Source organism: Mchenga conophoros, linkage group LG4 (genome assembly GCF_057382185.1).
Source record: "Mchenga conophoros isolate Kocher_MC1m ecotype Shallow Benthic linkage group LG4, M_conophoros_male_GT1.1, whole genome shotgun sequence".
NCBI lineage: Eukaryota > Metazoa > Chordata > Actinopteri > Cichliformes > Cichlidae > Mchenga > Mchenga conophoros.
The window spans coordinates 25506507-25533918 of NC_140529.1; the positions used below are offsets into that span (position 1 = coordinate 25506507).

At 41.3% G+C, this 27412-nt stretch overlaps 3 protein-coding genes across 5 annotated transcripts in view; 1 reads left to right on the forward strand and 2 right to left on the reverse strand.

Annotated features, from left to right (window-relative positions):
• coro7 (coronin 7) overlaps positions 1 to 13858 on the reverse strand; it is a 108448-nt gene extending 94590 nt beyond the window's left edge. Inside the window, exons 1-7 of the mRNA XM_085271240.1 lie at positions 13691 to 13858; positions 12026 to 12122; positions 10797 to 10877; positions 10560 to 10630; positions 9358 to 9544; positions 8205 to 8281; positions 3738 to 3788 (exon numbers count right to left, since the gene is read on the reverse strand). Coding sequence (XP_085127366.1) covers positions 3738 to 3788; positions 8205 to 8281; positions 9358 to 9544; positions 10560 to 10630; positions 10797 to 10877; positions 12026 to 12122; positions 13691 to 13750 — 624 coding nt within the window. The 5' untranslated portion in view covers positions 13751 to 13858. The remainder of the gene's footprint in view (positions 1 to 3737; positions 3789 to 8204; positions 8282 to 9357; positions 9545 to 10559; positions 10631 to 10796; positions 10878 to 12025; positions 12123 to 13690) is intronic.
• A 335-nt stretch (positions 13859 to 14193) lies between these two features.
• Positions 14194 to 19218, forward strand: dnaja3a (DnaJ heat shock protein family (Hsp40) member A3a). 2 transcript variants are annotated; one of them, XM_085271242.1, is made up of 12 exons: positions 14194 to 14452; positions 15462 to 15604; positions 15691 to 15774; positions 15878 to 16084; positions 16223 to 16375; positions 16458 to 16605; positions 17214 to 17278; positions 17394 to 17522; positions 17614 to 17729; positions 17813 to 17910; positions 18068 to 18200; positions 18459 to 19218. In XM_085271242.1, the coding sequence occupies exons 1-11, from the start codon at positions 14209 to 14211 to the stop codon at positions 18184 to 18186; spliced, it is 1506 nt and encodes a 501-aa protein (XP_085127368.1). In that variant the 5' UTR covers positions 14194 to 14208; the 3' UTR covers positions 18187 to 18200; positions 18459 to 19218. The 2 variants fall into 2 exon arrangements, with proteins under 2 accessions (XP_085127368.1, XP_085127370.1); XM_085271244.1 differs by lacking the exon at positions 18068 to 18200.
• A 1922-nt stretch (positions 19219 to 21140) lies between these two features.
• Positions 21141 to 26298, reverse strand: hmox2b (heme oxygenase 2b). 2 transcript variants are annotated; one of them, XM_085271252.1, is made up of 7 exons: positions 26254 to 26298; positions 25515 to 25664; positions 24232 to 24347; positions 24004 to 24121; positions 23313 to 23804; positions 22869 to 22992; positions 21141 to 22780 (listed from the first exon to the last, which is right to left on the reverse strand). In XM_085271252.1, the coding sequence occupies exons 3-7, from the start codon at positions 24297 to 24299 to the stop codon at positions 22653 to 22655; spliced, it is 930 nt and encodes a 309-aa protein (XP_085127378.1). In that variant the 5' UTR covers positions 24300 to 24347; positions 25515 to 25664; positions 26254 to 26298; the 3' UTR covers positions 21141 to 22652. The 2 variants fall into 2 exon arrangements, with proteins under 2 accessions (XP_085127378.1, XP_085127377.1); XM_085271251.1 differs by having other exon boundaries at positions 26212 to 26295.
• Positions 26299 to 27412: the final 1114 nt, after the last annotated feature.

Below are 27412 nucleotides of genomic sequence, written 5' to 3' on the forward strand. Positions count from 1 at the left end.
ACCTTGGTAGTCGCCGACCCGCGTCTAGGACAGTGTGATGGGGGCTTTTACACTGCATGTCATTTAATGGTTTTAGCAGGTGAGCTGCATGGCACTCCTGCTCTTCTAATTTTTTAATATTTCTCTTTAGCCTTGTTCTTGTTTTCGCAAGAGCCACCATTATAACAAATAACTCCTCATTATTACATCTACATGAGCGCACCTGCTTTTTGAGGAACCGATCAATAAGCCTGCATTTACCTTGAGTTATTTCTCATTCCTGTGATATATCCAGTGACTGTTAACTACCTAAAAATACCTGGAAAATACAAATTTCTTTTGCAGTCCTTAAGGGAGGAGGAGAATAGCCAGTACAATCACTTATTGGATCAGCACTACACAGATGAGTGTTGCAAATGATACGTCGGCTTCCTTCCAAATTCGGGCAAAAGAAAAACATTTCTGTTAGATGTATACATTTCACTTTGTTTACTCCAGGGAAATTCGGATTGAAAATTGGAGAAACTCGTGCTTTACCCTAATGCTCCCCAGCTTTCTTACAATATCCTTCCCCCAGAAGTCTTTTCAGAGAAGAGTTGCGGCGTCTCCTGATGAAGACAACTGACTGGCGCTCAAGCAGGAAGGAAAACAGACCTCCCAGTGAGGTTACAAATTCGCATAGTTTGGCCATTTCTCTGCCCCTCTGTTTACTTTGTGGCCACAATGGCCGTTCCCTGCCATCGCATCACATCTACAACAACAAACCATTGAAAATGCAAAGTGGAGAAAGTGCTTGAAAATGCCTTCATGTCAGAAACAAACAAACTATTTTGTGGAATCTCATCGAAACCACTCATGCAATGTGAAATGTTGTGCTATGTTATGTTTTATGGTGTCGAACTGCTTTGTGGCTCCCACTCTTCTCTGCATCAGAATTACTGCACTCATCATGTTTCAGTGTGTTAAGGATTCAGCACCCACACCCTTCAGCAGATCTGGTGCTAATAGGAGTGGCAGTGGCTCTCCCATTCTTTTGACAGAGAAACACATCTGAAAGCTGTATGGGTGAGGTTCTGCCCACTCTTCAGAGGGCCCAGACCAAAGCTTTTCAAAGCAGGACCTTCTGGTTTTCTGTTATAGAAGCAAAAGAAGAAAGGGAGAGAATGCAAAACCAAAAAGGCAAGAGCAAACCCTCTCATAACTTTGATCTGGATCCCAGTGCTCCTTGGTTTGAGGTGGTGAATTAATGTGCTGACTACAGAGAATCTCAGTTTGCTGAATCACATATCTGCACATATTAGTAGTCTGCGAGGCAAAGACACACATTAATCAGAGAAAGCAAAGAGAGAAACAAAGAGGGTGGAGAGGCTAGCAGACTTGGCTCAATGGTCTCTGAGTGTCCTTGCGGCAAGCAGTCTAAGAAAACTTTTTTTAAAGCCACAAACCATTTTTGAATTGACAATTTTGTTGCAGACCAGCTGGGAGAGGGAGGGATAAAAAGAGTCTAAAGGAGTCTATCATTAGCTTCTTATATATCTTATACAGAAAATAAAAAAGAAGAAACGAGAGTTAAGCAAGCATAAAAACAAGAGTAAACCTTCAGTCTGTCTCCTACTGTGGTTGCTTACTACATTAATAAAGATCTCTGACAATAGCTGCACTGCTTAGATAGAAAAGTGTTGACAATGCATTTGTTATCTCTTGTAATAAAGGAAGTAATATGGAAGATGTGGCACAGGGAGAATGTGACATAATTTAGCCTTTTTCTAGCCATATAATACTCAGTCGTTTCTAGTCTTAGCAAATGCTCTGCATGTTTTTTTTTAAGTTTTTCATGCCATAAGCTGCTTTTTAAATTATTTTGATTCCAGGCCTTATACTTGACCATTTTCAGAAGAATCTTTTTAGTTTGTTAAACCACTTAACACTGATCTACGAATCATTCAAACATTAAAAAAGACACCAGTCTACCCATGCATTTTAAACTTACTCTTTAAAAACATTCTAGTGAAAATGGAAAAATGTGAACGTGAAATGGCAAATATAATCTTGATTTTGAACCCCTACTCCCAAAAGAGACACATCAGGTAATCATTGTGAGTAACTTTGATTCAGTTCTGAACAATACTCTGAGAGGAGCAGCAATTATTGTTGTGAATGAACGGATTGTTGATAGATGCCTCTCGACTGCATCCACTGAGCTCATCAGGTCATTGACCAAATGAGCTAAGACTCAATCAAAAAATGTATGTGGATAAAAAATGATGGAATCTCCAGGATTATTCAGATGCAGCAGAACTGGGAAGAATAGATGTGAAGTGCAAAATTTGTGCAGTACTCGTTTAGGAAATGTTTTTTTAAACTGACCCAAAGACCTTGCCTTTTCACGTATTTGGTTCTCCCCATTCCTAAAATGTCCTAGTGCAGCATATCCCCGCCACTAGGAACCACTGGCTCCTACTGGAGACACTGTTTGAGACAGACAGACTACCCAGCACTGATTTAATCTAAACTAATGACACCCTTTGGCTGCACCAAGTTGCCTGGAATATCATATTTTCAGGCAATTTATAGCACTGCTGGACACATCTTCTTAAAGTCTGCATTGGATTTCTGGGGAGAAAATCCTCCTGTGCAGAAAATTCCAACAGGCTGCAGAACAGCAGTGTGCTAAAATGACATCAACACTGAGACACCTGATGTAAACAACTGGGTTCAAAGACTGGAGAGAATCAGCTCATGTTACCTCAGAAAACAGACACCCATTCACTCCATTATACAGGCAGTAAGACGTGTGGCACAAATAAAATCATCTGCATACCCTTTCCTTTGCTGCCTCGCTGACTTCAGAGACATACCTCTGAAACTGTAACCCTTACATAAAGGTCTCGAAAGATTCAAAACAAATAAAGAACACATGGGCGAGTACATACTGTGCAGTGTGAGCAGATACAAATGTCTTTACATGTTCGCAGGTGCATGAACCCACAAATATGCTTCACTTCCATACAGCCTGCTGTGCCTTCCAGATATTTCTGTGATATAATATATTAAAGCTGCTGCTTCATGTTGTGTTTTTGCAAGATTCTTTATATTTACAAATGTGAACAAGAGACCATCAGGCACAATACTACCCCAGTAATTAAATCAGCCTGGGAGGTCCACTGTGGAAATGTGTGAGATTATTTGCACTATACTGAGCTGCCTCTCGCAACACTCACTCATGCCTCCCCCACTTCATCTTTTCTTCCTCATCCCCTTAGCACACAAATGCCCTACCACTCCACTCCCTCATTGCTGGTGGATAAAATTGGCTCAAAGCTGATTGCCAGTGGAGGAGAAAGGGGAAAAAAAGGAGGGATGAGGGCTGGGATGGGTACCCGTGGGAATTAAAGAGCAGCGATGACATCGTGTGCAGCACTTCCATAAATCAGTAGTAGATGAATTACTGTGAGTGGCCAGTGGTGAGCATTCTTGGTTACTGTTAACATGTTTGTCACTAGATGGAGTGCGGGAAAGTAAAGGGGCTTATATTACAGTAAATGGCAGTAGAGCACAGTGACAATGAACAGGGTGGTTATTCTACCAATAGGTACTTTGAAGAGAGATGATTTTCTATTTCTTCTACACTGTAAACAAAATCCCACGCCACAAAAAAAAGCAAGAAGTGGACCACAGTTACAAGTGTTACAATGCCCAGAGAGCAGCTGCAGTTGTTCCTTTGGCAGCATTGTGATGACTTTTTACTGGAGACTTACCTGAACAGGTGCCAGCTGGGCTCGGGGATCAAACACGCGGATCATCTTATCCTATCCAAGCATTAAAGAAAGAGAGACTTAGTAAGTCAATTAGCAATATTAGAAATTTTTATTATTTTTGATACATGACACAAATATTAAGAGGGCCAATTTAAACTGGGACTTTTTAAAAACCAAAAAGATTATGTCTGTGTTGTAATTTCCTCTTTTTCCTTCTGTGGAAAAAAGCTCAATGGAAAGGGGCTTTTTTTTTTAAGTATTTTTAAAAAAAGTCTATATATCTATAGTAAAATTAAGAAAGAGCAACACAAGCTCTCCAAAGTGCCCTTATTCATCAGCGTGATCTCACTGATTCATTGTTAGCAAATGCAACCCAGTGACCTCGCCGTGGCCTCCCGTGCCGTGACCCCGGCCAGCCCAAACATGCATTAGGCATCAATCAAAGCAGCCAATCACAGTGGCTCCTATGTGATTGGAAGGAAATGGGGGCTTAATGGGATCAAACTGTGACTGTGAATGTGAATGTGTGTCTGCAGCACGACCGTGATCACCGCAACGGCCTAACGTGAGGAGCTGACAGCAGGCAATACTCTAAAGGCAAAACCATCGGCACTTTTAAAGATATACTATGCTAACTGTGATGCAGTTAAAGTCACAAAAAGATGAGCTCTGTGCAACAGAATATAAATAAAGAGCTACATTTTTCCGATTTTTTTAACTTGAGTAGTAAACAAGGGTAATAACTAACGTTCTGCTTCTTTCTCTGCCTCTCCACTCGTGTGTGAGTGAAGCCCACCCACGAGTATGATGGCCCAAAGCTGTGTCTTCAGGCCGCTGTGACCTGGGGCTAAGCCAAAGACTCAGAAGGCAGACATACACACAAACACACCCACATGGGCCACAGCCCACCTGCTGCCAAAATGCCAGATTTGGTCTAAAACCAATCTATGAGCTCTAAACTATCTCTAAGTGGTAAAGATTTATTTGTGGAGCTTATTTTGGGAGATAGTAAGCTGGTGCTGCCCCTAACAATTATGTCCATGATTTATTTGAATTATGTTGTGAATGCTGAAACCTTCAATGCAAACACATACATGCCGACTCTCTCACATAAGATATGGAAGAGGACACCAGCTTGTGCAAATACACAAATGAGAGGTTTCTCACATACAGATGTTCTCCAGCAAGCAAACGCGAACACACACACACCTTGTTAAGCCTATGACAACAACAACACATATAAACTTTACCTAAACTCATAAATGCAGAGTGGCCAGATAGCCTTGTGTGTGTTTATGAGTGTGTTTGTGTGTGTGTGTGCTGAGAAAGCTGCTGTATAATCAAAGTGATGGAGCCTCATTCTCAAGCTGCTGTTAATGAGTTTTCGCCACTTGTGTGTTGCACACAACTTTCACATGTGTGCAAACACACACACAGATGCTGGGAATCTTCGGCGAGGGCTGCTCTCTCACTCCAACTTCACTCATCAAACACACTGTCCTGCCAGCTTGTTGTTTCCCATGGTTACTAGTGTAGTGTAACTGTGACTGGCAGTTTGGGATCACACAACCTTTTAACCAGTGATTCTGTGCTCTGTGGGAGACAGAGCACAGATAAAATTCAAAATTCAAGGTGAACCGTGGGGCATAAACCCACAGACACCTCACTTCCAGACAGCATACCACCCAGGCCCGTCCATCATTCAGATAAACAAGGGCCTACCTCCATCCCTGCTCACACTACCTGTGGGTTTCATTGCACTGAATGCTGCCTTTCTCCACAGTGTGTCATAAATACACATCTCTCCAGGTTCAAATGAGGCCTGTCATGATTCTTGCTCCTCAGGGTGGTGGTCTCCCCTTCATCTTCCCCCAACCCAGCCCTGTGCGCAGTGTTTACCCTACAGGAGGGCTGGAGAGATTGGACCCACATGTTGGCAGGCCCTATTTGCTTTAATAAGCTAGATTGGGGAGACTGAAAGGGGCCTTTTGGTTAAATGACACCAGAGCCCAATGGGGCAAGAACCTCAGAGGCCTCACAGCCTCTGATCTTGCACCCCACCCCACCGCCACACCTCTGCACACTTGTTTCTGAGGTGCCTGGTTCTTTCCGTCTAAGTCTCACTTTGGACAGAAAGGCTTGTTAGCTCCGGTGAAGGCTATTATCCTGTCAACTTAATGTCATCATTTGGACACAATCCATGACTGCTGGATTAATTTGTTACTTGTCAGAGCAAAGACAAACAAAGGGAGCCTGGGCCAACAATGTTACCTGCTAATTACATGCATGTGGTATATTTCTGTGTCAAAGTTTATTTGGTCTCAAGCTCAAGTAAGCTCATTAAGTATTTGTCATATTTTCATATCAATCACTTAATTTGAGCTTTTAGTAAAGTTTACTCTAGTGCATAATGTGACAGTTAAAACAGTGTACAACAGAATAATATTTAAAAAATGATCCCTGGGCTCTTTCTATATTCAAAATATACTCATCAAATAATTCCCTCTAAACTTCTATTCCTAAACAGATTTAAACCACATCCTTTCTTCTTCTTTCTTTGCCTAAATTATTAACACCCAAACAGAAAACCCTTTGGCCATAAAGACACAGCTTTCCAGACTTCCTTTCTTGAGCAATTAATTTAGTTTATTTCATGCTTTTCCTATAAACCACATACCCAGTGGAGATGTCAAACAAGCACTGTTCACCAGATTCTAATTCTTCTTATTGGGTTTGGGGCTCAGGGGTCAGGTGGGGGCAAGACAAAACAAAGGCCTTGATATATTTATCCTTTGTACGCAGCTTGTTTCCATTATTAGAGCCTTTATTGCCAAGAGACTGAAGTTTCCAGTCTGATGAAGAAAATCTCCACAGGCCTTCTGTTTTAATATGTTAATAATGGTGCCAAAAACATTAATAAACGGTAAATTACATCTTTTGCTATAAAATTGGTTTTCTAAATGTATCCCCTTTTCCCCTCTAAAGACCTGCTCAACAGTTTCTGATCTAATGTGTAATGTGACCCCCACCCTTTTTTATAAGTTTGACCCGTGTTAACAGTTTTCTGAAATTAACTCATATAAACAGATAAAGTGCAGCAATGTTCAAAGTGGGGCTTTCTGCACTCAGTGTGAGACACTGACTGCATCTAGTGGTCACAAACCACAACTGCAACTAGAGCAATCAACCCTCCGTCCATATATTAGAGGGTTACAGCATTCACTTTAAATCACTGTAACGTACAGTCACAGTAAAAAGAAAGTACGTCTATGATTTAATGCATTAGGATTTAATGAAAATAATCTGTCCCTAAAAGGGTCTTAATATTTAGTAAATACAACCCCAGATGAATTACATCACACGATATATTATTTTAATGTGACACTATTATATATTTAACAAAGTCAAAATGCAGAAGCAGTATGTGAAAAACTGAAAACATCTTTACTGATTGCATAGGAATTAAGAGAGTAAGTAGCAGCCACGTGCTGCTAATCAAATGTACTTGATTAATTGATCATCAGTAAGTGTGAGCACCTCCATAAAAGCAGAACTTTTGTCAGTTTGCTCGATCAGTCCAAAGAGGACATCAATTTCTCTGAACTTACAGAAGCTGTTTTTGTTGCTCATCAATCTGGTTATAGAGTCATTTCCAAACAATCTGAAGTCAGTTCAGTGAACTAAAGTATTCACAAGTGGAAAACATTCATGATTGGTGCCAATTTTACCAGCAGTGAAAGCCCCAGTAAATTCAGACTGTACTGACCTTGGGGTGAACTGACTTTAATGTTCAGACAAACAGCAAAAAACCCAAGACCTCTATCTTAGACTCTACAGGCCTCAGTTAGCATGCTAAATGGTAAAGTTCAGTAAAAGGGATGGGGAGGGTTGTCTTTCTTCTCTAAAAAGAACATGCACGGCATTTCAGCAAGAACATGTGATACCAACTTTTAAGCACAGTGGTGGAGAGGTGATGCTTTGGGCTAGTGTAGAAGTGACAGGGCCTGGACATTTTGCAGTTATTGAGTAAACCATGGACTCCTCTGTAAACCAAAGTATTCTTACTCAAATGTGAGCCCATCTGTCTGACAGCTGAAGCTTGACCAAATTTCTATCATGCAACAGGACAATGATCCAAGGTGAAAGACCCAAGGTGTTACAATGGCCTAGCCAAAGTCCAGACCCCAGCCCGACTGAAATGCTATGGTGTTACCTTAAGAGAGCTGTGCATAAGAGAATGCCCATAAAACCTCAATGAACTGAGTGGGCCAAATTCCTCCACAATGATGTGAGGGACTGATAAAGAAAAACAAGTACTTCAAGTTATTGCTGCTACAGCTGGTTCTACAAACTGCTGAATCGTGAGGTTTCCTTAGTTTTTTTTTTTTTTTTTTTACACAGTGCTTGTGCATTTTGGCTTAGTTTTGACTAAGACTTAACATCCTGTTCAGGTTGAGCTGTCCTCACCTTGCAGGAGGAAGCCAAAAGAGATCCATCGAGTTTCCAGCCGAGACTCTGCACCTGGTCACCGTGCTGCTCTAGAACTGCAAACACGCAATGGATCTTTTAAAGTGGTAGAAACTGGAAATAATGTTAATGTTAGACAGTGACAAAACAATGACAAAGAAAGTTAAAATGGTTTGGAAAGAAAGAGAGAAGCGAGGACAGATTGACAGCACAAACACAGACAAGACAAAAAAGAAAACAAAACACACACATCAATGTAAAGAGGTCACTTCATGAAAATGCAGGGAAGAGATGAGGCCATAAATCAAGCACACAGTGTTCAGAAAACACAACAATAAAAGTATGAGTGGTTTACACCTTTCACCAGTGTAGGCATATGTAAGAAATTCAAAGCATGGCACGTGTAAGCTGAAGTGCCATAAGTGATCACAGCATAGCTTGTGTGAATCATTTCACCATGACACACACCAAAAAATGAAGGGTGCTCTTGTTAGGACAGTGCCACACAAAGTAAAAGTGAAGAGCGAAAAAACAAACAAATAAACACAAGAACCCAAACACACGCTCACTTAGATGCATATTTTCTCATTCAGATCTTGCTCCTTGACCACACATGGAAAGAAAACTACAAATGAGGGCGATGAAAGACACGGTGGCAGGTTGGATCAGCAGTGAGCAGCAGCAGCCAGGCCAGCTGTCATGGGGGGGTGGAGAAGGAGGGACACAGTATATGTGTGTGGGTTGGGGTTGTTTTTTGTTTTTTTTGGGGGGTGTGGGGGGGGTGTGGGGGGGGTGAGGCCAGAGGATAGTGATTATATTCTGAGGCCAATCCAAGGAGACTGGGGCCAGGATTGCAAACCAAAACATTACCTCTGCTGCTCCAGCACTTAGACAGAGCCACAGGGCTGTAAAACGTAGGCAGTGTCAGTGAGAGAGTCTCCAACACAAAAAAAGGGCAAGCACTTCACTCCACTCCATATATAAACTTTTGTTACACACAGAAACAAAATGCGGCACATTTACTGACAACTAACTGACACAGACTGAAATGTTACATGTGAAAAACAGCACGGCACATGATGTACGAACAAAGATTTTGAGATTTGTTTCAAATAAAAAAATTTAACTGTGCTCAGCTGCTGGTTGTAGTTACCTGCTAGCGGTGCTTCCTGGCAGTTGGTGTCCCAAATCTGAGCAGACTTAGTGGTGCCAACAGCCAGCAAGCCAGAGGAGGTGGGGTGGAAGAGCACCAGCTCGAGCCTGCCCTGACCTGGCCGCAGGGTCAGCTCTGGACTGCTGGACTGCTCCTGCGCCAGATCACACAAACGCCACAGCTTCACCTGCGCACACGAAAGGACTAAAAATAAAGATAATGGCTCTTTCTCCCTCTTCCTGCCATCTCTGTATCCATTTCAGGGAAAAAACAAACCTTCATCCCTTTTCTCCCCCTCTCCCTCCTCTTAGCAAAACAAACAATACGGCTAGATCAGGTGATTCTGAATCCTCCCTTAGTTACACTACAATAGGCCTAAGCTGCTGGGAGGATTCCCATAATGCACTGAGGGTTTCTTCTTCACTCACTCACTAAATGTGTTTATACATGACTCTGCATTTAATCATTAAGTATTATTATTGTGTGGCTCTCTTCTACAGTGTGTTTTTTGTCCTCTCTCCCTCCCCTCACCAACCGGTCATGGCTAGGCTAAGCAACCATAAGACTGCAGGAGCTGTGGTTGTCTAGCCTCACAAAGGGAACAAACTGTGTGAAGAAGATCAAAACAGCATGTAATTAAAATATCAAAGTGTAACATCAACCAGGCCGTCAAATGATGTATTTCTCTAAATGTTGAATAATTTGGGGTCTGGGCTCATGTTATGTTTCTAACATCAATATCAGATTACATGAAAATTTATGAAAAAGAGTTTATATAAAGTCTAGTTAAGTCAGGAAAAACACACAATTGAGATCACGTTTCCCAGACATTTTCCCTGCTCAGCACAACCAAGCTGGTGAAACAATATGACGTGCTGGCAAAAGATAAGAGGAGAGAAAGTGTTTTGCAGATGCGGGGCATTGCAGATCACTTTGGTTCGTGTGTGCGGCAAAAGTTGCATATCTTTACGGGTCTGTGAGGTAAACCGAGCTGCTGAGTATGAAGACGCAGGACCCCGCTCAGCACATTCCAGTAAGCTGGGGCACCTGTGGCTGAGAGAAAGGAGTCTTCAAAACGTTTAAATAGGAAAAACAATTCAAAATCCTGGCAGGAATAACAAGGCCTGAGACGATGGAACGTTGGCTTATGAGTATATTTGAACGAACAAGGTCAGAAAGAAGTAGGACACTGAACAGCTCACCGTTTCATCTACTGAGCATGTTGCCAGGAGACTATCATCAAAAGGAGAGAAGTCCATGTCAGTCACAAGATCTGACAGGAGAGAAGGAAAATTAATTAATAGACATTAGCATAAGATATTAGAACCAGGTCATGTGTCTACTTTCACTTCTGAGAAACATCATGTAGATTTCTCATGTGATTTCTGTTTTTAAAGAGTTTAAGAGGCAATCAAAAGGATTAAAAAAAAAAAAACTACCAGAATGGCAGGAAATCTGGGTGACAGCCCGCTGGCCGTCTGAGCCTGGTTGGACTGAAGACAGGCCCAGCATGCCTCCACCTGTGGACACGTACAGCAGACAGGAAATGTCAGGAATTATCCTTTCAAAAATTCAAAATGTTCCTTCTAACTGTGTTTGATTTTTAGGTTATGTTATCTTTGTCATGTTTTGGCTGTGTGGCAGGCAGGATGAGGACCCAATCGCAAAACTCACACACACGGGGATGAACTCAAAAACACAGCTTTATTGCTGGCCACGAGAAACAATACAAAACTAAACTGGGAAAAACTAACATAAAGCTCACCAAGGAACACAGGGGAATCACACACAGTATGAGGGAGAACGCGACGCCGAACAGAGGGAGACTCAGACAGAAATACACAGAGGGTAAACGAGGAAAGTGGGCACACACGGGGAACACAGGTGATACTGATAATCATAACGAGACAGGGCGGGGTGAACTGAACATGACATGTACAGGCACAGAGGTTCAGACAGGAGGAGAGAGAGCACGGGGAAAACACAGACATAACGGGCTGGGGAAACATGAAACAACCACAAAGGGAGACGAGGGCTCATAAATACATAGAGGGCACACAGGGGGGAGAGAGAGCACGGGGAGAACTTAGACATAATGGGCAGGGGCCACATGGAATAAAACATAAGGAGAGACGAGGGCTCACAGATACACAGAGGGGCACACAGGGGGTAAAAGCCATGAAGGGAAAACACTTAGGGAACAACACAACAGGGCAACTCAGAAAACATGGCCTAAATAAGGAACGAAATACAAAAATACAAGGAACTAAGAATACTGGGCCCACATGGCCCAGGACCATGACAATCTTGATATTCTGAACTTGGGTAACAGCAGTATAAACATGACTCATACTGTAAAAAGTGGATACTTCTATCTGACAAAGATAAGCCTGAGTAAATTCAAATGTATTTTTAACGTGATGATTTTATTTAAGAAGCGGAAAAAACAATCGATCCAAACCTATCTGGCCCTATTTGAAAAGTAACACCCCACCCTTGTTAACTCCTGATTTAACTATAATTAACCACATTTTTGAAAAGCTGAGTTCAGTTTCAGTAATCAACCCAGGTTGGAAAACCTTACAAAGACATCAGGAAGGGGGCAAATACCTTTTCACAGCACAGTATAAGGGAATGTTACTGTTCTGCCAAACCTTTATAGTCTTACCAGCCTGCTCAGTATTGAAAGCCACCAGCTTGGAACTTGCTTTGATGTGGTTGCCCTGGGAGGCAAAGGAGCCAGCATGGACATTGTTGATCCACTCCTAGTGGAAACACATGGGTTTAATAATGCGCAAGCATAAGTCAATGCAAAAAAGACCACAAACAACCATCTCCTCTTTGTTTCATAATATTAAGCCACACACTGTCACAACCATAAAAAAAAAGAAAAAGAAAGCAAACGCTGCAATAAACAGGAAGGATCTGACAGAGAGCACACACACATGCACGCATGAGTGGGAAGGAAGTGGAAGTCCTCCCTGCTTTGCACAGCAGAGAACTCTTAAAACTCTTTCATAACATTAACAAGGCAAGAGCAGCTAGAGGAAAGTGTGTCTGTACAGCATGCTCCAGTAAGTACTGCTGCGCTGCTATTCAGGAAACTAAGAGCAATCCTGATGGTCATTCAGCCGCTAAAGGGCACTTTGACAGCTCCGACAGCCTTGCAGAAGAGATGTATTGCTGCTCTGTTCATTCATTTCAAAGCACTCTTTGCATTTATTGCAACAAAACTAGACATGTTTGTGTCAAAAGCGAGGTAGACAACAAATGCAAATACATCACACTAGAGGCCGTTTCAATCCCAAAAATCACAACATATGACTTAACTTAAATTCCTCAATCTAAACCACATATAATGCTGATTATTACAATAACTGAGTCTATAAAACTTCTAGTTATATCATCTGAAAGACAACTTTATGTTCACTGGTCACTTTCTTTCACTACCTTTTTTAAATTCCTCTGCAGGCCTATGATTTGAAGTAGCTTTGACATAAAATTGCTTTCTTTTCTCATTCTAGCCACATAATCCTGCATCTCCTCTTGACCAACATTTCACCCCTGCACTGAGTATAAAATGTCAGCACACAGACACATGACTTCACATTAAATCTGCTCTCCGGTGCAAAGGGCTAGTTTAACATTCACAAGAGCAAAGCACCACCTGCTGTCTTAAACCCCGGGCACAGATTTGTAGAGATACCACTGTTTCTGTGCATGCCAAGGATTGCCTCGGCTTTAAAAATAAAATAAAATAAAAAAAGCTGGGGATTACATTATAATATACACCTCACAAAGCAGAGCTTTAGGCGTTTAAAGTTGAGAAAGAATTGGTCCAGATTTGTATGCAAGACACTGCAGTCCAGTCCAGACATGTCAACAATTGCAATCTGCAGGACTACTATCACTGAAAAAGAGGCAACTGTGGTAGTTATATGGTAGTTATATTATTATTATTATTTTCCTTTCCCAGTGGGGAAATTTTATATTTTTTCCCATTGGCTGAAAATCGGAGCAATCAAAACCATTTAATACTGCAGCAAAGAGCTAATAAGCTATTTTAACACAAGTATGGTGATGTGCATCACCACAGCATCCTATCACGGCTGACAGCAGTGTGCAACCACAATGATTTCAGTCTTCACTAAGAGCCCACAGAACACTTGCATCTCCTGCTCTGAATGCTGTGCAGATTTCCAGATGCAGGAAGTTCAACATCCCTTGCAAACACGCAGGCGTTCCCCACAAAAGAGCACACCACAGAGCTAATTACCAACGCTAACGCTAGCTAGCAAATCTGCACCTATTCTGTTGCTCGCAAGCTACTCACATCTTTCTTGGCAATTTTCGGAGTGGTGTTTTTGAATTTGGAGGTCTTAAAGCGATTCATGCTGCCCTCTCAAACTGACTTTCGTGCCTTCCGGGTGTCTGTGTCGAGGTGGCTGGTACTCGGCAAAGGAGGGTTCCTTCTACAGCTGACAGTTCAGCCTTGCCGCTTAAGTGTTCGCTCGCTTTGCTCCACGGAGCTGTCCGACAGGGCGGGAGATTTGTTTCTGGATTGTTGCTGTCTTCACGCGCTACGCCGTGTTGCAAAAGGTGTGCATCCTCTTTCGTTTGTCACTTGTTATGTTCGATATACAGAGGAAAGTCAGGGGAAATTGAATAATTTTAGCCGGTCGTGATTTATATGATGTGACTTCTTAAGCAGAATTTATTTAAAAAAAGAAAAGGTGATTTAAGTTAAATTTTCAAAGCTCATATTTTCTTGAGAGAGTGACATCTCGGATTAAACAGAATATCTTTGGGGGGGGGGGGGGTTTAGTGGGAGACGCCCACTGTTTCCCGAACATGCGCAGAGCGTCTGGAGCGGCGGCCAGTGTAGCAATGATGGCGTCCTCGGCTGCTCGTTGCTCCTCACGTTGGATTACAGTCGCCGTGTCTTCAGGACAGCGGAGAGCTGTCAGTGCTATTGTGTGCTCTGGGCATGGAGAAGTCCGGAGTTTCTCTACACTGCGGGCCGAAAAACTGTGGCGCGATGGGAGCCTGGTGTGTGGCGGAGTGGGGAAAGCGGTGACATTGAGAGGGCTGTCAGGTAAGAGCTGTGTTAGCCATATGGTAGTAGCCTTAGCTAGGCTAGGCTAGGCTAGGCTATTCTAGGCTAATTGTTTTGAAGTTCACTCGAATGACGCAGGGTAAGACAGCTAAATAAAAGTGCCCTCATGACGGCTCAAGCAAACACTGAAGAAAAGACGAGCTTGGAGACCGGCGCATTTTTATGATGCACTCTCAAAGTTGATCAAATGTGATGCAGTCAGTCTTGCATACTTTGCAGTCATTAAGTTCAGTTTGCAGGAGACCGATGCCGGTGTTACATTTTGCTGTCAGACTGTAGATTTTGGCCTGGTCAGTAACTTAACACTAACATTAGACCTGTCAGTTTGACTAATTCACATGCTCCACATTTGGAGGGGGCTTTAGGGATCTGTGTTGTTTCTAGAATCTTCTGTCAGTTAGGGTTAGTCTAAGGATGCTTTCCATTCATGTCTTTTAGCATTATTTGTCACCTTCACTCGCTAACTAACCGCAGAAAACAATGTTAAACACACTAATTAGTGACACAGTTACACAAACACCTACAGAAATATCCACAGCTTACTTACATTTTTATTCCACATCTTATTTTTCAAGAATTGTGTTATTGGAATAATCCCACAGAGGAAACCATCTAACATGATCCACAATACTTCTTGTACAGTGGATTTGTGGACAGATGAGCCACAACTTTAACTTTTTAGTTAAAAATGCACCACTGCATTTGGAGAGACATCTCATTTATCCATACATACCTCTTAGGATCACAGTGGGGCTACAGCCTATCCCAGCTGATATAGGCTACACCCTGGACAGATTGTCAGTCCATCACAGAGCTAACGGAGAGACAAACAACCACACATTCTCAGATCCACACTCTAGTGTTATTTGGTTGTAGATGCATCCAAGTTTTACATTAAAGCTGTCCTCCATCTGGCGTCTTTTTACTTGTCTGCATTTCTCTTTAAATGTCTTGAAACTGTACTCACACCTTTCACCCTGCTGAACAGTTCCAGGCCTCAAACCACCAAACGCTGTCTACACTCAGTCCTTTCACACAAGTGCCCCTGCCAGCAGCAAACAGGACTTTTACCAGGTTCTTGGGGTACCTCGCACAGCAACGCAGAAGGAGATCAAGAAAGCCTACTACCAGGTCTGTTCCTGCCTGAGATGCAGCTTGAACTGAGCACAGTAGTGTTTGCAGTAGCTGACGGTGTGTTCATGTTTGCTGTCCCTCAGATGGCTAAAAAGTATCACCCTGACACCAACAAAGATGACCCACAAGCCAAGGAAAAATTTGCTCAGCTGGCTGAAGCTTATGAGGTTTGGTTTTGGGCATTAATTCTACTCTAGATTTGCTTTGCTCATTGAAACCTATGAAACATCTCCAGGTTTTACCATTATTACCTTACTTTGTTCTTCATAGGTTCTTAGTGATGAAGTGAAGAGGAAGCAGTATGATACATATGGCACAGCGGGCTTTGATGCAGGTCAGGCGGGTAGAGGACAGCATTACTGGAGTGGACATGCCAGCAATGTGGATCCAGAGGAGCTCTTCCGCAAAATCTTTGGAGAATTCTCTGGAGGCCGCGGCTTTGGAGACTTCGGCGCCATATTTGATCAGCCACAGGAGGTTAGAGGGATATTGTGAAATAGGGTGAAGTGAAGACGAGCGATTCCTTAGCTGATTCTAATTGAAACAGTTTATTTTATCAATCAGAATGTCCTCTTCTTACATGTTTTATTTGTTTGTTTTGCCTCCCTCTCATAGTACATTATGGAGCTGACATTTACTCAGGCAGCAAAGGGAGTCAACAAAGAGATGTCAGTTAACATCGAAACAGCCTGCCAGCGCTGTGATGGTAAAGGCCACGAGCCAGGCACTAAGGTGCAACACTGCCACAACTGCAATGGTTCTGGCATGGTAAGAGCTCCAACAATCATCTCGTTTCTATCTCTTTTTTTTTTCCAAGTGTGTTATTAAACATAAATTTTCCCCGCTATAGGAAACAGTAAATACTGGCCCATTTGTGATGCGTTCCACATGTCGGCGCTGCGGTGGCAAAGGCACGGTCATTTCCACCCCCTGCAACTCTTGTCGTGGCACGGGACAAACCAAACAGAAGAAGACGGTGATGGTTCCTGTGCCTGCAGGTCAGTCACACTCAAGTCTGTTTATCTGACTACTGTTTACACGCTGCAAATACCTCAAGGATATGTTTGCATTCATTTTTAATGAGCAGGACCATGTGCCAAAGCAAGCTTTGCTATAGGCTGTTTCACAAAGTTATTGAAACATTGCCTAAAAGGGCAGCTTCACTGATGAACATTGAGTAAAAGATAGTTTAATCACTCAGAATTTGAAAGAATGCAAAGATAAAATTACTCTTAACTAGTTAAATACATAATGTGACTCGAGTAATGTAATCAGGGTTATTTTGGCTCCTTTTTTGTCCGTATAGTTATGCATATTAAATTGAAAATGGTCTTGTGCCAGAAAGTTAATTAGCTCTGTCCTAAATGTATAATTAAATAGTTGTGGACTGGAGGATAGTTTATCTCTGTATTGAGGTGTTTAGTCTAGAAAAACAAAATAGACATTTAATCTTAAAAATTTAAAGTATAAATGTAAGCGACATCTCCTCCTTGTACCTTTTAAAGCCTGCTGGTGTTGATCTTAATGGGATTATTCTTTGAGATGGATCGTTCCACTGTTCAAGTTAAAAGTCGTTTTAATTGATACTACATATTATGCCCTGCAGGAGTGGAGGATGGTCAGACCGTGAGAATGCCGGTTGGAAAGAAGGAGATCTTCATCACATTTAAGGTGGGTATTTGTTGCGCATCAGTTGCTGCTATTTAATGCTAATCTCATAGCCAGACCTTCCAGAAGGGTTTCCTTCTGAGCCTCTTTAATGGGATTGCCGTGTGATTGTGACCAGGTCCAAAAAAGTCCCATATTCAGGAGGGACGGCGCAGACATCCACTCTGACCTTTACGTATCCGTAGCGCAAGCCATCCTGGGCGGCACAGCGAGAACACAGGGCCTATATGAAACTCTGAATTTATCTGTAAGTAGAAAGTCTTGTTACCCGAATAACAACAACTTTGGGCAACATTTCAAACACATTCAGTGTAACAATTGACTGGATTTGTCTTTAGATCCCTGCAGGCATCCAGACAGACCAGAGGATCCGCCTGTCAGGGAAGGGAATTGCTCGAGTCAGTGGCTATGGCTTTGGAGATCACTACATCCACGTCAAAATTAAAATACCCAAGTAAGACTGCACTGACATCCTTGCAGTGTAATTTAAAAATGTATTAAATCACAATAAAGCTAAAACCTTGTTTTCCTGTATAGGAATCTCACAGATAGGCAAAGAGCTCTGTTGATGAGCTACGCTGAGGATGAGACGGACATAGAGGGGACAGTAAATGGTGTCACTGCCACCACCACAGGTACACAGCTTCATCTGGTTTCCTGCTTTTTTCATTACCTACTTCTACCTTCTTCTGTGGTTTTTGCTGTGTACTTCTGGTCCACTGAAATAAGATTGAGAAAGGAATTTCTGCCTAGTTGATAAACCTGGCTGATGGAGTATCAATCTCTGTCCAGGTGGGGGCAGCAGTGGTAGGCGGTCTGAGGCAGGGCAAAGAAAACATGACAACAAGGCAGAGTTGAATCAACAAGTTGGCTTCTTCTCCAAATTAAGGAAATTATTTAGTTCGTCCTGACAGCCACAAACCAGGTAGGACTGGTTACTGATTTATGTTCATCTCTCACTGAACCTTTTCTCGTGCTGTTGTTCACAAACAGTAAACTTTTTTAATATACTTTTTTAATACTTTGTTATCTGGTTTGTGGCTGTCGCATAAGAACACAGTGCATTTAGCCAGTTTAGGGATGTATCAGGTGTCTGCTCCTTATCTTTTCAATTTGGCTGTTTTTCTTGTTGTCTTAAGTTCTTTTTTTTTTCTTTTCTTTTTTTTTTTGCTTCCTTTTCAAGGTAAAAGATCTTCCATGAACTGAGAGCCTCCATCAGTGTGTCAGAAGACAAGTAGGAGGACAACGGAAAGAGGAATACTGGGATTTGGACAACTGTAGTTCTGGATGGAGTATTACAGACCTACCTACCCAGCCCTGTATCAAAAACCAAGAGGATTATGCACTTTGTACCTCTGCCAAAGTGGATCCTGGAACAAGAGACCTCTGTCGAGCATCCATAGAAGCAATGGTGATAGCAAACACTTGTAATTTCTTATGTCAATGTTAGTTTTCTATTCTTTATCAGAAGAGAAACATAACGGTGATAACAGCATCCACATGCGCACAAATAAGTTATTGTATCCACAAAGACTTCAGGTGCAGTCTAAAGTTTTATTCAGGGTTAAACAATCCTGTTATTAATCTTTCAGTTCTGTATGCATCAGTTGTGTTTTCATGCTTGGGCTTCTCCGCTTCCTCAGCGCTGCCAGTCCTGGCAGGATAAACATCAAAATAAAGTTTGCTGTGGTGGGCTGGAGGTGTGTCAACAGTGGAAAGTAAAAGTCTCAGAATTATCATAGAAGATCGAACTGAACTGTTCAAACTGTGAAAACTGATTTATTCTGATCTGTCATGTTGCATTATGAGAGAGAAATTGATTTTAATCCTCAACCACAGTCCACATGTACATAAACAGCTGTAGAGCATACATTAATGCATCAATGTGCTATATAGAAGAGATACTGTACAGCTCTAATAAAGCTAGGGCCCAGAAAAAAAAACTTTTATGTAAAGTACAGAAAAAATAAAGTTCACAATGCTTTGACTCTGTCTGCACCTTAATGTTTAACATGTCTTTGTATATGCACTGATCGTTTCATTAGGTACACCCGTAAACAGAGATGCATTACAGCGCTACTGCTCCGGCACTTTTACATTTTCACTTTTTGTTGACATTGTCATCTTTTTATTGTGTGGAGGGCATTTGTCAGAGGCAAGATTTAGAAAAGTCAGCACAGGTATTAACAGCTGTACTACATAGCTGTAAGAAATAATTGGTAAAAACTTTAGATAATATTATAACCCAACAGAAACTAAAACTAAAGAGAGTTCCTCTGTTTTTCAAGTTCATTTTTTCCCCCGAAAGTAGTTTTTATATTGTTTTTCAGATCTAGTTTTAATTTTGCCTCATACCCCCTCAGGGATGGAATTTGTGTGATTCTCAAGCTCTGGTCCTCTACAGGCAGATGAAAGGCTTTGTGGTGTTGATTTTAGGGTTGACAAATCTTCTATAATAACCCTGTGAAATTGCAAATATTTCATCAAATCACGAGAGGTGGTTTCTGTCCAAGGCAACAATCTCTATCCTTCATTGATAATACTGTATGGTTCAAAAACATAAAGACAACAGCAGGGTACCAAAACACTATTACTGCTGGAGAAACACACACACACACACTTTAAGCAGGATGAGAAAGAAGATCCTGCAGAGCCTGGGTTCCATGGCGATGAAGGATTTAGTGCGTGTAATCAGCCAAAACTATAGAAATTATTCGCTTTTTTCTGACTCTTTATACCCTTTTTTAGTCTTATGTATGAGTAATGATGAGCTCATTCACTTTGTTTTATATGTGTAAATGAGTAAACTCATTCCCACACAAAGTGTCTACATTACCCTGTGCAACAAAAAGGTGATGAGCGAAAATAAAGGAGCATCTCTCAAAGGCTACGTTCACACTGCAGGTGTTAATGCTCAATTCCGATTTTTTGATCAAATCCGATGTTTTTGTCTGCTTGTTCACACTACAAATAAAATGTGCCAGCAAACGTGCTCTAGTGTGAACGCTCAAAGCGGCCCGCATGCGCAAAAGAACATGTCACACATAACGCGCTCTGTTTAGACCCACAGCAAACAATATTGTTTGATTGATGGCCCTTAAAATAAAGACTTCGGACTTCGTTTCCCAATTTTTGCTTTAAGTTATTTTGTTATTTACATAATAATGTAGATAACCTAATAATTATCCTTATTGCTGTTTTAGAGAGGAGCGGTGCTTCAAAGGATAGTTGCAGATTTCTGTCAGAATCTACAGATTATACAGTACAAATAAAACGTTCACGTTTCTCCAACGTTGTCTTCCCAACAGTTTCACTGACATCTACGCTGGATGGCCAGGAAGCGTTTGCGATGTCTTCTCCGGCGCTGATAATTGGTGTGTGTCTTGTGTCAGTGATGTAAAAGACGGATTTAATGCGACATGACCGTTCAAACAGCAGTCGCTTTCTAAAACATCGGATATGTATCGGATTCAGTACCACATACGAAAGTGACCCATCGGATTTGAAAATATCGGATTTGTGCCGTTCACACTGTCATACCATGATCGGATATGGGTCGCATAGTGTCAAAAAAATCGGATTTGATGCGCTTTCGCCTGCAGTGTGAACGTAGCCAAAGGTGTGCCAACATTAAACTTTAATTCAAAATCCAAAGAGGCAAGCATACCCTCCATCTGTTTTCTCTCATTTTGTGGAGTGGTGGAGGACAGCACTATGAGTAACATAACCTGGCACCTACAATTCATCTGTTATTAGACCTTTAGGTGACAATGAATGTATACAACAAATCCATCTCATGTTTTACCCAAAATCGTATAATTACTGTAGCTGTATGATAGAAAAGGCAAACAAACAAAGGAGCAACTACAAGTCAAAAAGAATGTTTTATTTCTTCATGAAAACAAAACATGTCTTTTTTCATTACTGAAAGCATAACATACAGTTTTTCCCCACTCTCATACAAAGAGATTACTCTAGCCAGTTACTAGTAAAGCTCCAGTTAGATACAGATAAGGATTAAGAGCAGAGTCAATGAAAATGCAAGAAAATCAGAAATACATATGACTCAGGCAATCACTCCACGTTTAATCTATGATAATAGGTCCAAAACTACTGAATCATTTTGACACTAGCATTATAAAATGGTATTACGTGGAAACTACAGGAGCGTATCAGCCTATCCCTGTATTTGTCCTCCATATATGATGCATAAAGCCATCTGTCATCAAAAAATACTGCACATCCACTTATGTGCAGTATTTTTTGTTTTTTTGGTTCTCTGTGCCTCAAGTGCTTTAAGTTAAAAAATACCGTTACTGTGTTAGGATAAAGATTATACTTCAACCACAAAATACATACAGTACACACTTCTCTGTGCTTAAAAAAACAAAATAAAACTCAATATAGGTGATCATCCCACTTCGTACATTCACAATGCATACTGATGCATCCAGAACGAATGGACACATAAATAAGTGCTGAGCTGCTGAAGGTATTCTCACACAAATTCATCTCATGAAAGAATGTGGATGAAGCGTCATTAGTACAAAAATACAATCTTCCTCTTAAAACAGCCGCACGCACCTCTGTCCTAATATAGGCTCCCGTTTGCCAGTAAAGCTGAATTATTACAGTGAATTATTCATATTGGATAGTTAAGCTCTGCAATCAAACCAACAGGCAGGTTTGTTTGGTTTTGTTGAACAAATACAAGGTGCACTGTCACATAATTCTGAAAACAGAGAAATTATACAATTGAACATGCACCAGGAGAGATTAAAATATCCTGTATATGTTATTAGTATGTGAAGACTGATTATTAATCAAGCTTTTAACTGCTATCGCCCGTCTCAAAAAACAAACCGTTTGGAAATATTTGAAGCTGAAGCTTAATGGATTAATGAAATTTGGGTTTTCCCATTAACTTTGCAACTGAATTACTAATCACACAATTAACTCACTCTATGTTCAATTTATTATTAAGGAATAAATACTAAACAGCCAGATACAGTTGTGGAACGAAATGTCACTTCAGTAAGAAAATAGGAGATCTACATGAGGTCTCGAGATACGACCAAATGCAACTGGAAGGACACAGATTGGAGGGATAATGCAGGAGGAGGTAGAGAATTTAAAAGATGAATAAATCTAGCGTGATGGATGGAATTATATTGGTCCTATAGATCATTTTGCTTGAATTTAACTGTTCCATATTTTTGTAAGCTTACATTATTATGCAATATGTAACAATAAATAAACTTGGACCACAAGCTATGACACGGTCCACATCTCGTGGAAAGATCTCAGTGTCCTTTACTGTCCTTCCTGTTACAGTCCTCTTTTCACACAGCAGCAGAGTGGCAGACGGAGCGACAGATCACATCAGATACCACGCAACCAGTCCAGCCAAGGCAGCAAACCAAGTAGCAAACAGGACCTGTCCTGTCGGGTGTCTGAGAGCAGCCATGGCCAGCTGACGGACGTATGCTGTTCCACCTGATGCCGCTGTGACACAAAGGAGGTCCGGACAAAAGCTTAGTTAGTGACAAGAAACGGTATCACTTACATATATTTACAAAGGCAGTACACTTACCCATTTTGGCATTGTAGTAGGGACATTTGCTGATGTCTCCACCCATTGCTCCATGAACGGGCATGCCAGCATCTAAAACATCCTCCTGGATGGTTTTGCCGATCTCTTCTAACTCCTCAAACACCTGCCAGAACGAACGTGAAGCATGTGAGGTTGAAATATAAAGTCTACAATTTGTTGTTGGATAACACAGATAGATGAAACATCTATGAGTAATTCAAATACTTGGAAAAAGCAAAACTCATAAGGTTGATGGCTGGATCCCCGATTTATTACACTACTGAAACAGAAGAACCTTGCACGTCCACCACCAACGGTGCTTGAATGCGTTTGTGTATAAACAGGTGAACTGGAGACACACTTCTTCAACAACTGAGGTTTAAGACTTCTATCAGAAAACTCCACAAAGTGGAAAACAACCTCATCTTCTGCTTGGCCTCTCACCTCAATGTTGAACAGAAAAGCCTTCACAGCCTCATCCACCAGTCTCGTCTTTGTTTCCATGTCCAGTTCCAGCTCATTCATCCGACTTCGATACAGCTGCTTGAATGCTTTGGCGCTATGGATGGCATCGAACTGGTAAAACTCTAAGCCCTCTCCTGTGGGCGGCAGCTTCAAGGCTCTCTGTGCCACCTTCTTCAGCACCTGCCCACCAGATAGGTCCCCCATGTAGCGAGTGTAGGCATGTGCAACCAGCAAAACTGGGTCCTCCTGCCCTACTTGATGGATGCGGTCCACATATTGTTGGGTGGCCTTTGAGCAGCTTGCGTGGCTCTTCCATTCTGGACCGTAAAAGTATTCGAGGTCACGGGCCAGAGCTTCGTGGCGATGCAGCTCAGCGGGAAAATAAAGAGGAGCAAAATAGGGGTGATCCTTGTTTCTTTCAATCTCCTCCTCCAGGGCCGTGTATGTGTAGTAAAGCGCCACCGCACCAAGCTGAGGGAAACAAACATGAAAAGTTGGTGTAAAAGCCACTTTTTCTGCCCTTCTTCAAACACAAGCGTAACATGAGCTGTCTGCTTTGTGTTCTTGTTTCCACCAGTTTTCTATAACACATTTATTTGCAGGCTTTGCTTTGTGAAGTAGTCTTCTATATAAAAAAAGGACATCGTCTACCTTTTTTCTTGACACTCACCTTGAAGAGCTCTTTGCGGATGCGACCCCTGAGGAAATCTTTCACAAACTGAGTGTTCTCAGCCTTTTCGTGAATCTGCTTGGTCCCTGCTGCCAGCATCTCAGACAGATCCTCTGGCCTGGAGAAAGAAAGGAAGTTTGGTTTGTTGCGTATGTGGCAAAACTGAAGCAGGATTATTCATTTCAAATCTTATTAACACAGATACTATGTTACTGGAAGCAGCTTTACCTGAGGGTCTTTTCTTTCTGCTCATACACAGGCCCTGCACCATTGGACACATTCCCTGTTGTCTCCATCTTCTCCAGTGACTTATTGATATGATGTTTCCTGACACCTACTTAACCCTAAAAATCAGAACAAAGCATTTAACAAGCAGTATAGTCACATTAAAAAGTATTATCACGCTCCATCATTTTTAATCTATATGCTGTCAAGGTAGAGTGCTGCCGTACAGCTGCATTGCTCACTGCAGCACTCGAGATCCAAACAAAATTAATAGCGTACAAGAGCTAAAAGGACATTCAGAAACACATCCACTACCAAGAAAAATGTTCTGTCTCACTATCCTGAATAAAAATGTCAAGCACTGTCTCTTAACAAAGCAACTTCAAATCAAACCTGGTAGTTTCTGTACCTTCCTCCTGACAGATGATTTTTTTCCTTTTGTCATCTATCTCACAATATTAAAGAAAAAACAAAATTAAAAAAGGAGGGAGAGCAAGTAATCTACTAATCAGAGGGTTGGTGGTTTGATCCCTGGCTGCTCCAGTATTAATGCCAAGTATCGTCAGGGAAGATACTAACCCCAAGTTTCTCGTTTAAATATGCATGAATGTTAGACAGAAAGCACTTCAGTAGAAAAAGCATAGAAAAAAGTGCCTGTATGAACAGGTGATTGAGGCAAGTTGTATAAAGTGCTTTGAGTGCTCAGGTAGAATAGAAAAGCGCTGTACATCCATTTGCTATTTACCATCTTGGGAGCAGAACGACATTTTTTCCATATGGATCTTTACATGACAACTGACATAACCAAATTTAAGAACATTTCCCAGCCTGACCACCTCTGACTGCCCTGAAGCTAGAGAACTACTTACACTATGTCATTCTAATTTATAGGCCAAATATCTGCTACTGTGACTTCAGGAATAAATAATTTCAAAAGTTCAAGTCTATCATCACTGGAAGTTTTTCAAGGAAATTGGAGATCATCAGGCTGGATGCTCTGGGTCAGTTGACATAGAATGAGACCAATACATTACGCTATTAAAAACAGTTTACCTAGATTAGTGGTTAAGAGTCCACAAAACCTAACTTACCATAAAGTGTGTAATAATAATAATAATAAGTGTGTAATAATAATAATAAGTTTGTAATAATCATATCAGATCCATAATCATAAAGCTAAGTCTGTTTATGGTGTTTGACTTACTGTCAAATACTACCGACACCAAAACATAAATATCCCTTGGATATTTAGACGTACATTAAATAACAGCAGAATTAACTCTTACCCAAGATGACACAGAGGTTAATCAGCAAACGAGTGAAGCTAATAACCTCTTCACAGTGGCTGTCGTCCCTGAGTTAATGATGATGGAGGTCAAAGAAATAAAGCCTTTTTCCACTTAAATCCAGCGGCTTTAAGCCTCTGACCTGATTTACTGTAAGACAAAAAAAAAAGAAAAGAAAGATAAGACAGGGTCAGAGTGAAAACTGATACAGTACAGACGGGCAAGTGCTGGCTTGGTTTACAGAGATAAGCAGCATCCAGGCAGGTGTGACCTAAATCAATGCAGCCAAACAAAAAGCAGCTCAAACAACACAGCACAGGCCTTCTGGCATTTACCGGGAGACTCCAAGCATAACTCGCACAATGAGCAAGCAAGTGCCATACGAGGAGAGCCTCGTAAGTGATTTAAATCAGCTGAATCCCTCCAATCACAGACCATGTTGTAAAACCACCTTTTATCATCACACGAAGGTTAAACCCGAGAGTTCGTCCTCTAGCTTCCCACAGTGGGAGCATCACTTTAACAACCACAGCTAACTTTACTGAACAACGCTAGCCAAGTTAGCTGTAAGCTAGCTAACATAACATTTCCACAAAACACGCTTAAGATTTGAGAAATCAGCGGTTTGCCACACACCAGGGGCCCACGTCTCTGTTCGTAAAATGTAATAATGCTAAATTACAATGCCACAACAAACCTTCTCTGCACCGTGATAAGCTACCTACAGCTACAAAATTACCGTGCGGAGGTCCAGAGCGAAACTACGTTTAACTCCGCCCCTTCGATGATCACATGATACTCTACAGGATGCTCTAAGATTTGTAGTTCTCGCACAGGACTACAGAAAAAAAAACTATCCAGAAAAAATTCCGTATCTTCATAGTATTAGGCTTTTCGTCACAGCGAAAGGGCTACTGAAAAAACTATTAAAATTGGCTATAATAAAAGATGTAGCTGAATAATGAAGAATTTCAACTAAATCATAGATTTCAAATAGCTAGTCCCGTCGAACTATCTGTTTATTACTCCAATAATTGAGAAATTCATGTAACTATGGAGAAAAGGGCAGTAGTATGTCACAATAGGGACAATAAGATAGGATAAACTTTATCCCAAACAAACACAGAATACAAGCTTAACAAAACAGACTATGACATGACCAAACAATAACTAACCTGGAATGAAAATAAATACTTTTAAAAAAGTGAACTGAAATAGAAATCCATCCATCCATTTGCTTTCTTCAACTTATCCACTTCAGGTGCATTGAGGGCTGGGGACTATCCAAGAGCCAGGGTACATTCAGGACAGGTTGTCAGTCTGATGTAGGTGGGAAAAAAGCATGAAATAATAATGTACAGCTAAGTAAAACATGTCAAAGAGAAGAATTTAAACTAGCTTACTGACTGTAGTAAAGCAGCATAGCAAAAACCAGAGGACATACAGTGGGTAAGTGTAAGAGTGTAAGGTGTTTTGAGAGCACAGTCTTGAAATAAACTGTTAGCATGAGGTGATGCCTTGCCAGACAGATGTGTAAACTGTAGAGAGCTATTGCGTGAGGTATGAAAGATTTACTGTCAGAGCTGAATCAGTCTGTTAGACAAGTGCTCTGCTGCTGTCCAGTAAATGATGCAGAAAGTGGTCAGGATAACAACAAATCCCAGAGCCAGCCTGATCATCCTGTAGGTGTCACCAGGATAGAAAATCTCCAAAACTTTCCTGCAAATGTTGAAGATATAGATTCATCAGAAGGCAATCTCCAGCACCTGGCAAAATCAATGTTCATACTATTCCTCAAGGAAATTTTTCATGGTAATGAATACCAAACATGCTGGTTTGCATGTCATTTAACATTAGGGATAATCTTTTCTACTGCTAGATATAGTATGAGACACATC